This window comes from Zingiber officinale, chromosome 1A (genome assembly GCF_018446385.1).
Source record: "Zingiber officinale cultivar Zhangliang chromosome 1A, Zo_v1.1, whole genome shotgun sequence".
Lineage (NCBI taxonomy): Eukaryota > Viridiplantae > Streptophyta > Magnoliopsida > Zingiberales > Zingiberaceae > Zingiber > Zingiber officinale.
In genome coordinates this window covers 23,669,328-23,680,841 of record NC_055987.1, presented here as the reverse complement: position 1 = coordinate 23,680,841, position 11,514 = coordinate 23,669,328, and the positions used below count along the sequence as shown (strand labels likewise).

General features: G+C 32.7%; 1 protein-coding gene across 2 annotated transcripts; it reads left to right on the top strand.

Moving 5' to 3' along the window:
* The first annotated feature begins 2,345 nt into the window (after positions 1-2,345).
* On the top strand, positions 2,346-10,730 carry LOC122020871 (mRNA-decapping enzyme-like protein). Of its 2 annotated transcripts, none has more exons than XM_042578911.1 (8): positions 2,346-2,745; positions 2,852-2,892; positions 3,199-3,248; positions 5,017-5,161; positions 6,588-6,641; positions 8,423-8,546; positions 8,729-9,202; positions 10,299-10,730. In XM_042578911.1, exons 1-8 carry the CDS (start codon positions 2,590-2,592, stop codon positions 10,341-10,343), a joined length of 1,089 nt encoding a protein of 362 aa, XP_042434845.1. In that variant the 5' UTR covers positions 2,346-2,589; the 3' UTR covers positions 10,344-10,730. The 2 variants fall into 2 exon arrangements, with proteins under 2 accessions (XP_042434845.1, XP_042434838.1); XM_042578904.1 differs by having other exon boundaries at positions 2,347-2,745; positions 10,441-10,730.
* Positions 10,731-11,514: the final 784 nt, after the last annotated feature.

Below are 11,514 nucleotides of genomic sequence, written 5' to 3'. Positions count from 1 at the left end.
CGTCAGCATCCTCTCAGTTTTGGCTTCAATAGTCAACTTTGTCTATCTTCAAGGTCTTTCCACATTGACATCATTTCCTCATCCGTCTTCATATTGGACCTACACTAAATCCTCATTAATGAGTCTATTTTTCCCAGAAGATACAGACAATAATGATGAATATTTTAGAACATAAGGTACCAGATGAATGGAGAAATAATTATGTGGTTATCAAATATGGTGTCCTAGATTTCCTTTTTCAAATACGTGGTACTTAGTGGATGGAGAGACAACTAATGGCTGTCGGATCTAGTCCCCTCATTAGCGCTGACATGGAGATACTCTCCTGACAGTTATATAAACTCTAGAGAAGATAACTACAAGGGGATCTTCTTTTTGTTAACTCTTAGGGTGTGTTTGGTTCAAGTTATCATGTATAACCTTGGTTATGTGATTACCAAGTAATCACATAACTAAGGTTATAGAGAATAAAACATAACTAAATGTTGTTTGATTCAATCTAGGTAATGCAACCAAAACATGTTTGTTTGAAAGTTTTAATGAATAATCTAGTTTAATATTTTATTATATTACCCTTAGTTACAAAACCAACTATACATAATAATAATAATAATAATAATAATAATAATAATAATAATATTATTATTATTATTATTATTATTATTTAAACTCTATTATATTTTACTATATTTTTACGTTTGTCTTTATTTTTTTTGTTTTTTAATTTTCCTTTTTTTATTTTTTTAAAGTTTTTAAAATTTTTTTACTTTTTATTTTTTTTTTATTTTTTAGGTTTTATAAAATTTTTGTATTTTTACTTTTTTCTATTTTTTAATGTTTTTTAACATTTTTTTTATTTTTTACTTTTTTTTTAAAAAAAGATTTTAGTTTTTTCTATTTTTTATATAATTTTTTTTTTAAAAAAAATTATGGTTTTTCTATTTTTTAATGTTTTTTATTTTTAAAAAGTTTTTAACCATTTTTTATTTTTAAATTATTTTTTAATGATTTTTTTTTATATTTTCCATTCTTTTATATTTTCCATTTTTTTCTTTACATTTTACTTTTTTTCACAGTTTTTTATTATCTGAGGATATTTTGAGTAAAAAAATTCGATAATCCCGGAATTAATAAAAACCTCAGTTTTTTGAAATTTTTCGATTCCTGGTTGCATGTCCCTTTTACTGACGTGTCGGGCATGAAACATTACTCGGGAATCATCGATTACCTAAATCAAACAGGGTTTTTGTTGATAACCTTGAATGAATAACCAAGGTTATCAAGAATAACCCCCAACCAAATATACTCTTACACTCTTTTTTATCTCTATCAAACTCTCACTTGTTTCTTCTTTCTGCTCTATTTTTATATCTCAAGCAATTTTAATTTGAGTGTCGGAATGGTCGAGATGTCTTTGATGCTAAACTAACCTTCCGTTGAAGTTTGTTTTCGGTCTTTCCCATCCTCTTCACTGACAATGTTTAAAGAGCGCGCTCATCGAATTGTACCTTGAGAGATAATTTGATCATATTTAACTGGAATAATGTGTTTTCTTCTCTATTGACTTTGATGGGTCAACGGGATACGCCAAAACTTGTCCCATCTTGTTTGGGTCTGACATAAAAAAGCCAAAATATTATTTGATGCAAGTCCTACAAATCAAGTGATGGCTCGATTTTGACATTAGCTAAGGCTATGATCAATTTGCTATCGCAATACTTTCCTATGTAATTTTAATTGTCCTTTCATTTTATATTTTACGATTAGACCGATGATACTAATTTTTTTTTATTTTGTGTATCAGTATTTTTATGTATTAACTGAAGTGTAAAGATAGTTTTATTCTAAGTCTCATTTTAGTGACTATTTTTTTTATGTATTATTACAGTTTGTTATTTTTTTTTATTTTACGGGTTAATATTTGCATTAGTGATTAGTTGAATTGATCTTTCTCAGCGGATAAAAAGGACTCCTTGAACGTCTGATTTCCAAAATTTAAAAAAAAAACAAAAAAAAACACGCTGTATTAAAATAAATACTTATGACAACGTCACCTTTCCTCCCATTATATTTCTTCTGTTCTTCTGTTTTCCCCTACGTTGCCTGTTTTCATAGTTGATAAATTCAACACTGGGTCAGTCAATATACAAGGATAAGGATAACTGCAATACTGCTATCGCACGATCAACGAGCATGTGAAGTGTTCATAAGCCCACGGCTGGCTCCACAAGTTGTTCCCATGACAAGTAGGGTATTCATCTGGGTAATCCACGATGAAATTAATCTTAACAATCGCACATTTTCACCTATAAAACTAACCTGTCGCTCTCGCCCCGTCACCTCGCTCATTCTCTTCCTCCTGAATTTCTTATTAATATTTTCCCCTTTTCCCTCTCTCTTTCTGCAGATTTCCTCGCATCTTGATCCAAATCCAATCTCTACTCTCCAAGGAGAGCGACGTCACTGATAGCATCTCTCTCGATCAAACGTTGTTTTCGTGTTTATTCCTTTTGTTCTGCTTCGATCGACGACTCCTCGAATTGCTGTTAGGGTTCTTCTGGATTTGGGGTTTGATCGCGCGCCGAGAGGATGACGAATGGGAAGCTGATGCCAAATCTCGATCAGAACAGTACGAAGGTCCTTAACCTCACTGTTCTCCGGCGGATCGACCCGTTCGTAGAGGAGATCCTGATTACCGCCGCTCATGTCACCCTCTACGAGTTCAGCATCGAGCTCAACCAGTGGGTGCGTCTCGACTGGAAAATTTCATCCTTAATTGATTAATAATGTTTCGGCCGGTTTTTGGTTGGTGTTATTGCATCTGATCTGGGGTTATTTTGATTTCCTTCAGAGCCGTAAAGACGTTGAAGGATCCCTATTCGTCGTCAAGAGGTAGTTGGGAGTCTCCCTTCTAAGATATTACGTTTTTTTATTATAGATTTCTTTTGATTCGAATCTGAGGTACCCGTGAATTCTTGTTTTCCTTCATTCCGACAATTCCTCTGGTCAAGATATATAGGATCAAGTGTTATTCTATACTCCTGGGAATTTATAGGGCATTGGCTTCTAATTTGCATCATTGATTTTTTTTTTTTTTGTAATTTTATTGTTTCTCTAATTGTTCCTTTCCCTTTAATTAATTTGGTTGTTTCTTTTATTGCCAATTATGAAAAGAATTAAGTGCTTATGTATTTGCAGGAACACACAGCCCAGATTTCAATTTATCGTGATGAATAGACGTAACACAGGTTGGAAATTGGTTCATGTTAGAGTTATTTTATTTATTTATTTTTGCATTTTTCTTAATAATTTGTGTTATGCTTCTTCCTTTATGCTGTGTTTAGTTGGAAGGGAGGAAGTATGAGACAATGAAGGCAATTTAGGTGAGGGCAAAGAAGAGAAATGAATTATTTTATCATTTTCATCACTTATTTCCACCTATTCTGTTTACTTGAAGGGAATAGGAACGAAAAAGTCATATCACCAACATATGTTGTGTTTATTGGATACTCAAACTACAGTCTTTTCTTTTGTGGAAGTAGAATGAGTTGGATAGAATTAAATTCCTCTCTCTCCTTTTCCATCCTAGGGGAAAAAAAAGTGAAATTAAAAAATTCATTTCTTAGGTCTTACCTTTATTTCCTCTCCTATTTCTGTCAAAGTAAGCATTAGTGGTCAGTTTTAGTAGTGAAAATCCGCAAATGAAAAGTTATCTGTAGATCTGTTGTTGAAAACCTTTTCTTGCAGACTCCAAATGGATTTTAAGTCTTTTAAAATTTCAGAGACATTTATACTTTATAGTAGCCTAGGGATTCTTTTGTCAGTGTTCTCGTGGGAAAGAATACACTTGGCAGAGCCACAGTGTACAAGGATTTAGAGCTTTGAAATAATAGGGATTCTAAAGAATCAATAATGAGCAAGTGCCAAGTAATAAGTTGTAGATTAGGGATGCTGTAGGGAATTACCTACCTTGTTTCTCATATCTTTGAAAACCAGCTGTTGGGAGGGACAATAGGAAGTATGAGAAACACAAACTTATAAAAGGAAGAAGATTGGTTGGAATTTGCCTCTGAACAGGAGGATATTATTTTTCAATTTACCAATTTCGTATACTTTTTTAGTCTTCAGTTGAACACTGATTATACTACAATAAACAAAAACATGAATCCCTGTTTTTAGTTAGTTATATTTATATCCACCATTGGGCTGGATATGAGGTCACTTCTTCATCAAACCAAGTTCATTTAGATTTCTTTCTATTATACTGAGAAAACCATTTTTGGTCTTCCTCTACCTATAAAATTTTCAACCCTAATTAATTGGACCAGTAACATTATATAGATCATCTATTTGATTTTATTAAACATGTGTTATCATAAACAAATGAGAAGGAAGCCAATCATCCTTCTTGGCATTCTCTTGACACTGTTGTTTGTCTCTGCATCCCAAATCCATAAAGAATCATCTTTCACTAGTCAGTTATGATCATATTAGAGATTTCTTATTTAAATAAAATAAAATATCTGAATCTAAACAACTAGGAAGATTTTTGTAGATTCTATTTATTATTTAGTTGGCACACTAAAACAACCATTCTAGCTTAAGTTATCTTTAACTCTATAATCAGATCAATGTTTACCTATTTAGTCATGAGTTTACTTTATATATATATGAAATTCTCATGCTCAAGTGTGTTTTATGACTTCCAATTAAAAATTGGTTCAATATATGCTGAATAATAAGTCCATCAGAGGCAGATTCAGAAATGATCAGATGAAAATTGTATGAATTAGGAACTTGTTTTGCAATAGCCAAAAAAGTGCTTGTATATTCCACTGTGAATTAGTATTAGAAATTCAGGATGTTTTAAGATATGCTTCAAAAGGTTCAGTTCCTTCAAACACATTCTAATTTGTTAGAAATGATTGATAGTTTCTTCAAAAGTGCTTGTATATTCTCTGTGATTTATCAATTTTGGTAGCCTGGTTCGCTGTATGTGCTTATTTTGGTTGACAGATAATCTAGTCGAGGATCTTTTGGGAGACTTTGAGTATGAAGTTCAGATTCCCTATCTTTTATACCGAAATGCAGCTCAAGAAGTAAATGGCATATGGTTTTATAATTCACCTGATTGTGAAGCAGTGGCAAATCTCTTTAGCAGGTACGGTGCTGCTAAAGTGATCCCTGATGTGTCAATTTGCTCTTAATCACTTCCTTAAGAATATTCTTGCTTATTCTATCCTTTTATACCCATCTTCTTGCCTAAATGCAAATATATACTCATTACTATATTCTATTACACAAAGAACATATTAGATTTACTTACTATGGATGTTGATTCATATTTCATATTATGTAACTTAACATTATTTTTATATTTTGTGAACTTTATTTTAAAATTATGGTTTTGGGGATGGTTTTTAATTTGATGTCAAACTTTTTCCAAATCATGATAGTGAACTTATATTTTCAAATGTTCATCTAGTTCATTTGTGTGTTAATCCACCTTATTTTATTTAAGTCCATCAGTAATGCTTAATAAAAGAACATATATTGAGATGTTATATTGATGAAAAAATAGCTTGTTTACTCAGAACCTTTGCTCAAGGATAGGGTATTAATTCGCTGCTCTTCAATTTCATATGGTGGATGTCAAAATACAAACAATTATCTAGTGCATCATTCTCATTTCTATATATTTCATACTGAACAGAATAAAGGATATGAAATTAGGCATTCCTGTACCATTCATGCTAATTCCCTTTTATGATTCCATGTTGGCAATCAAACCATACTGTTATTTGGCAATCCTTTGAAAGGAATTGGCTATCAGTGGGAAAGCAAAGGCAGCCAAGAACATTACTTGCCAGCTGTATCATGTGATGCTTTATTGATATAGTTCATCAATGATTTATGTATTGGTAATCTAGTTACCATATGGAGCATCTGACTTGTTCAAGAACAATCAAGCTTTTATTTGACCATCTGAATCATTTTACAACCAGAAGTTTATTTGTAGATAAGAATGTGGCTTTGACATTTTTTACTCCATGGAATAGTTATAGTTATTTCTTATCATTAATGTATCAATATTTATTCAAAACTATCTGAAAGTTTGTTTATGTGCAATCATATATTTGTGCAATGCTCTAATATCCAATGATATCATAAAAAATATTCAAGTGTCCAAACAAAAGGGTATAGGTAATTTTTTTTTAATGATTTCTAAGCATCGATATTCCCAATCTGGGAACCATCAATTTGCAGATTCAGGTTTTTGAACTTCTATTGATCACTGATTTATTCTACATTGCAACTAGGAAATTAATGTCCAATTAACAGAGCCATCACTTTCTAGGGATCACTGATTTTTTAATGATTGTTTAGCATACCATATGCTATTAACTGCTACTCTGTAATTGTGTCATCCTTGTATATGCATGTTAGTATGTGTATGCGTATATATACACACACAACTTGAGAGTCTTTTTGCAGAATCAATTGAAACTTATTAGACATAGGAAGTGAGCTGCAGTCTTGTTTCATTTATTTCTATGCTTTAGACTGATAGTCTTTCTTTTATTCAGGATACTAAGTGCATATTCCAAAGTGTCACCAAAGTCTAAGCTAACTTCTAAAAGGTATCTCATATCCTTCTGGTAAATTTATATTTCAGAATATGAGGATAGCATTCTTTCAGAATACGTCCATTCCATGTTGACAACTAGCAATTCCTTTACTTTTGGTTCTGTAGAACTCCTATGTGACACTGACCATGAACTCCAATTAGTTAATGGTCCCTGAAAAATTCATAGAAACAATGAGAATCTTCAAGTGGCTTTTAGACCAACTTCTCTCTTTCAGTTGAAGGATTCTCTTTCAGTTGAAGGATGAAAAAGGAGCTTGTTGATTGTTTTAGAAAAACACAGATGAACAAAGGAGAACATCAATCTAAAAAAAATAATACACGAGCAAACCACATTTATAAAAAGAAAAAAACTTCAACTCAGATCAAGGAGTGGAGGTCCCTTCTCTATTTGTCATCCTCTCGTTTTTAGTCTGCTGAAAAGTTGCACTAGACAACACAATTTGACACTGGCAAGACACTGACCTGGTCGACTCATTTAAGTGTTGGGCTAGGGATTGCACGATTCATTACAGGCTGTGCTTGACATTAACTTTGTTTGCTGGACATTGGATGATTGACTTGTGTAGGCACAGGTCCAAAACAATGGGGAAAAGAAATATAAAAAACAGAAAATAGGAAGGAATATTCAAAAATACAATTGGAGATGTTTATAGGGAAATTAAAAAAATATATAGATTTTTTGGGGTTAATTAGGTGAGTTTAGGTTTAAGTTGATTGAGTGCCCCCAAATTAGCCATTTTTATTCAAAACAAAAGGTATTTTGGTCTTTTTACCCCTTTGATCATTGAGACGGTCCCTTCCCAACACAAGCTTGGCCCTACAAGTGGGTCGTGCCATGCCTGGCCCAGGACAAACCAGGCTTCTATTTCAGATTAGGCACAAATGAAGAAACAGTGAGATGAGAAAAAAGGAAGGAGATGCGGAAAGAATGGAATAATGATGGTGACAACTGGTAAGAATATGCCATTGCCTATTATTCTATAAGTCGCATAATCATGTATAAAGATAAGGCTGGAAAAAAAGAAATTGTTGGAAGTTTTAAAACTAGGTCCACGGATGAACAAACTAAAATATGAACACATCAAAATTAATACATGAAATCACAGTCTTGAAAGAGACATTACATGACATGTGCAAGTCAGATTTTAACTCATATCTCCCTTCTATTTTTAGTCTCTTCCTAAAGATATGTGTGTGATTAGGTGTGACTAAGGAAAAGGTTAGATGAGAAGAGAGAAGGGAAAAGAGGAGAATATTGGAATATTGGTAGCAGCTGGTCAGATGGAAGAGATTATGGCATCTATTAATTGCATATAGTTGCATTGACTAAGCCAGCCCAACCGTTGACTGGCCAAACCAGAAACTGAGGCTGTCTGGTTCAAGATTCAGTCTGGTTTCAAGAACATAGGTAGCTGGAAGGTATGGTTGTTGTTGACCATGTGTTGATTGGTAACTTTTTTCTGCTGCCGTTATAGAATTTTGACAATTATGATGTAACAATTTCAGTGATCCACTGTTAACATGTTTCCTATGGTTGCTCACATGGACTTCAGCTTTATGGTTATAATAAATGGTGGTTTTATTTCATAAAATAGCTTGGATTCTCTGTCTCTTTTCTTTTTCAGCTCCTTGCATTCACATCAGATGCTGATATTTTTCCTAGTTATCACATCAGATGCTGATAACAATTTCAGTTATCACTTACCAATTTATCAATTGCTTTATAGATGATAACATCATGATGGCTGTGTGACATGTTATTTTTTGTAACAGTGAGTTTGAGGAGCTTGAAGTTGTACCTACTTCATCCGTCATTGAAGGTCCTCTTGAGCCAATAACATCAGTTTCTGCAGCCGCTCCTGATGTTGCTGATGATGCATTTGTGAACTTTTTCAGTGTATGTTTTCTGCTAAATAGTTTCCCTTATCGTACTTCCTATCAATAATATTTATTGTTGCTACTCATTGTTTGCTATCATTGTATGTGCTGCAGTTCCAGACTTAAAATATTGTGTACTACAAGATTCAGAGTTTGTTCTTCAATAACTATTCTTGACATAAACAGTTTGATTTTTCTCAGAATGCTACAAGCACCGGAAATGCATCAGATGCAACAGTGATCAGCCAGTTATATCTTGCTGCTCCACCTGTTCCTGTGACTACTCATGCACCAAGTCATGCAACAAGTGTCAATCTGCCTGTTTTGCCAACCGTTCCATCAATTCCCATTCCCTCTGCTTCATCTGTTCCTCTAATGAAACCCCTGGATAGTCTTGAATCTGGAAATGGGAGTGGTAGCCATGCTATGAATCTGGTGAAACCTTCATTTTTCTCACCTGCTTTATCTTCTGCACTGGTAATGCCTCCAGTATCATCCGCTGCTCCTACAGCCCCGCCCCTCTATTCTCCAGTTACACTGCAGCAACCATATGGAACTCCACTACTTCAGCCCTTTCCTCCACCTACTCCATCTGCATCGCTTACTCCTAGTCAAAACATTGGACCAGTTATCACAAGAGACAAAGTTCGTGATGCACTATTGAGCCTTGTTCAAGTAAGTTTCTTTCCATTATTCTCATCATTTGCTCTACTATTCTTTCTGCTCTTTTCTAAGATAACATATCTTAAGTTGCCATTGCTTTTTTGGATGTAGAATCCAACTTGTTTATTCACAATTGCATTAACTGATTCTTTTCGATGTGGTTTGCTTTCGTCTCATTTTGTACCTCCACACCTGAGCTGAAAGATGTTCAGTGGACCTTGAAATCCTTTGATGTGATCATTAGGTGTTAGCTCATTCTTCATCTGGTATTGTTTGTAAGAAGAATTGTCTATAAAGCCTTTTATTTTATTGCTTTCTGTCTTCTTCAATCTCTATTACATATTGATTTTGTTCCTCTTTCACTTTCCTTTTAGCCCTTCTCTTTTCTGTTTTTCCTGCAACCATATATTGCTCTGATTCATCACCTTGTATCTGATTTTTCATTTATATTTGTTGTTATGTTTATGCTATTTGTGTATATGCTGTACCAATCACGTCACTTGTTATTGATACTTTCATTTAATATTTATTTTGTTCTGGTTTTTCATTTATATTTAATATTGAAGCTTGTTTTTTCAATTAAGAGTTGAAAAGTGCTTTTAGTCTCAGATATTTGTTGCCAGAGAATGCATGAAAACAAACTTGAAAGATTATTTGACTGGATATCATGTTATATTCTTTTGTATATGTTAGTCTGTTTGTTTTGCTGAAAATTTTGCTCTTTGGTAAATGGTAGGTGAGGATCTTGATTTTGTTTTGGTCAACTCACTAAATTCAGTTGTGATTCAAGCTCACCATTATGTTTTAACATATATTGTATAGGAAAAAATAAAATAAAGCAGAAACATCTTCTGAAGAACGAAAGTATTGGAAACACAAAAAAAAAAAAAAAAAACGTTGGATACTTGAGATTTTGATCAAATTTCATAAACAAAAGCATTAGTTCAAGTAAGATGAACCCTTGGCTCGGTCCATTATGTTAATCATATAATTCAAATTTTAAAATAGGTTCTTTTGCCTTGAATTCTGTTTTTTTTTGGCTTCAAAAATTGCATCATGCATTTCTCAATTATTTTCTTAATTTTATTTTTTATAATGTAATTTTCAGATGCAATTTCTGATGACAAGTAGGACTAGCGGAATTCTTTTTTAAAAATGATCTCCACATAGCCAAAGTGGAGCCTTGTTCTTGTGTAATCACTAGATGGATTATAAGAATCTTGCTTATTCGTGTTTTCTGTTTTCGACAGAATAACGATTTTATTGATATGGTTTATCGGGAGATGCTAAATGCGCATTATTCCTTGTGAATGAGCTTTTGCCAAATGGAATTTAGCTTGTTGCTTTAATATGGTTGCTAATGATGCAGTTTTTTCTTATAAGAGCTATTGTAAAAATTGCCAATCGAAGATGAGGGACATGGAACTTTTGTTTATATTATTATTTGGGGGTTGTATATGAGTGGGAACATTTCAGTCTTAAATTTGATGTGGTACTCTTATTAGCGGTAATTAATCTAATATTTGTTTTTGCATTGAAACTCTATTTGGTTGGTAATGTCTTATTGGCCTCCAAGAATAATCTTAGAGTATTTATATCAGTTATCCTATTTTAAAATTTTATTTTAAATTTTAAATAGGGTAATCGAAAAATCTTTGTATAAGTTAGTTTATCTATTTTCTAAATTTTATATTTATGAATAGTTCTCTAAATTTAGAGACTGAATTTCATTCTTTAAATGTTATAGAGGAAAGAAAAAATAGGGAAAAAAAATAAAGAAGTTGATATATGAGATATTGAAAAGTGAATATCTAAATTTAATAAAATAATTTTTATTATAAATTATGTATTTTGGATAAGGAAATGGTGTAGATGTTTTTAAGAAGAGATTAGAGTACTTGCAGTTCGATTATGACGTATTTGTAGATATTTTTTCTCTTAATAGAGTATACAATCATGGGATATTGGGCTTCTAGATAGTTTAGTCGTGAGTGCTTTCTGATTTATTTTAGTGGTCGGTGGAAAATTTTTGTAGAATTGGATTGGTAGTTTTAGATTGTTATTTGATTCACCACGAGAAGAGACTAAAGCTGCCTATGTAAGCCCTAAAATGTAATACCGAAGACATTTTCAATTAAACTAGTCAAATTGGGAGGTTAAACTTAAAACTTTCAATCAATCAATGCCCCTTCTGAAGTTACTCTCCTACTACTTGTTCCTGGCCTTCTTCCTCAACCTCACCGGTAACAAAGATGCCCATAAGCGTGAACAGACACTAAACAATTTATGAATACGTAACTCTATCTTCACGGAATTCATATAAG

What these genes read in the sequence shown, in the direction of transcription:
- LOC122020871 (XM_042578904.1), top strand. Translation starts at nt 2,590, where the DNA reads ATGACGAATGGGAAGCTGATGCCAAATCTCGATCAGAACAGTACGAAG. An exon ending in GATGAATAGACGTAACACAG is followed by an intron (nt 3,249 to 5,016) that starts GTTGGAAATTGG and finishes TTTGGTTGACAG; the next exon opens with ATAATCTAGTCGAGGATCTT. An exon ending in GTGGCAAATCTCTTTAGCAG is followed by an intron (nt 5,162 to 6,587) that starts GTACGGTGCTGC and finishes TCTTTTATTCAG; the next exon opens with GATACTAAGTGCATATTCCA.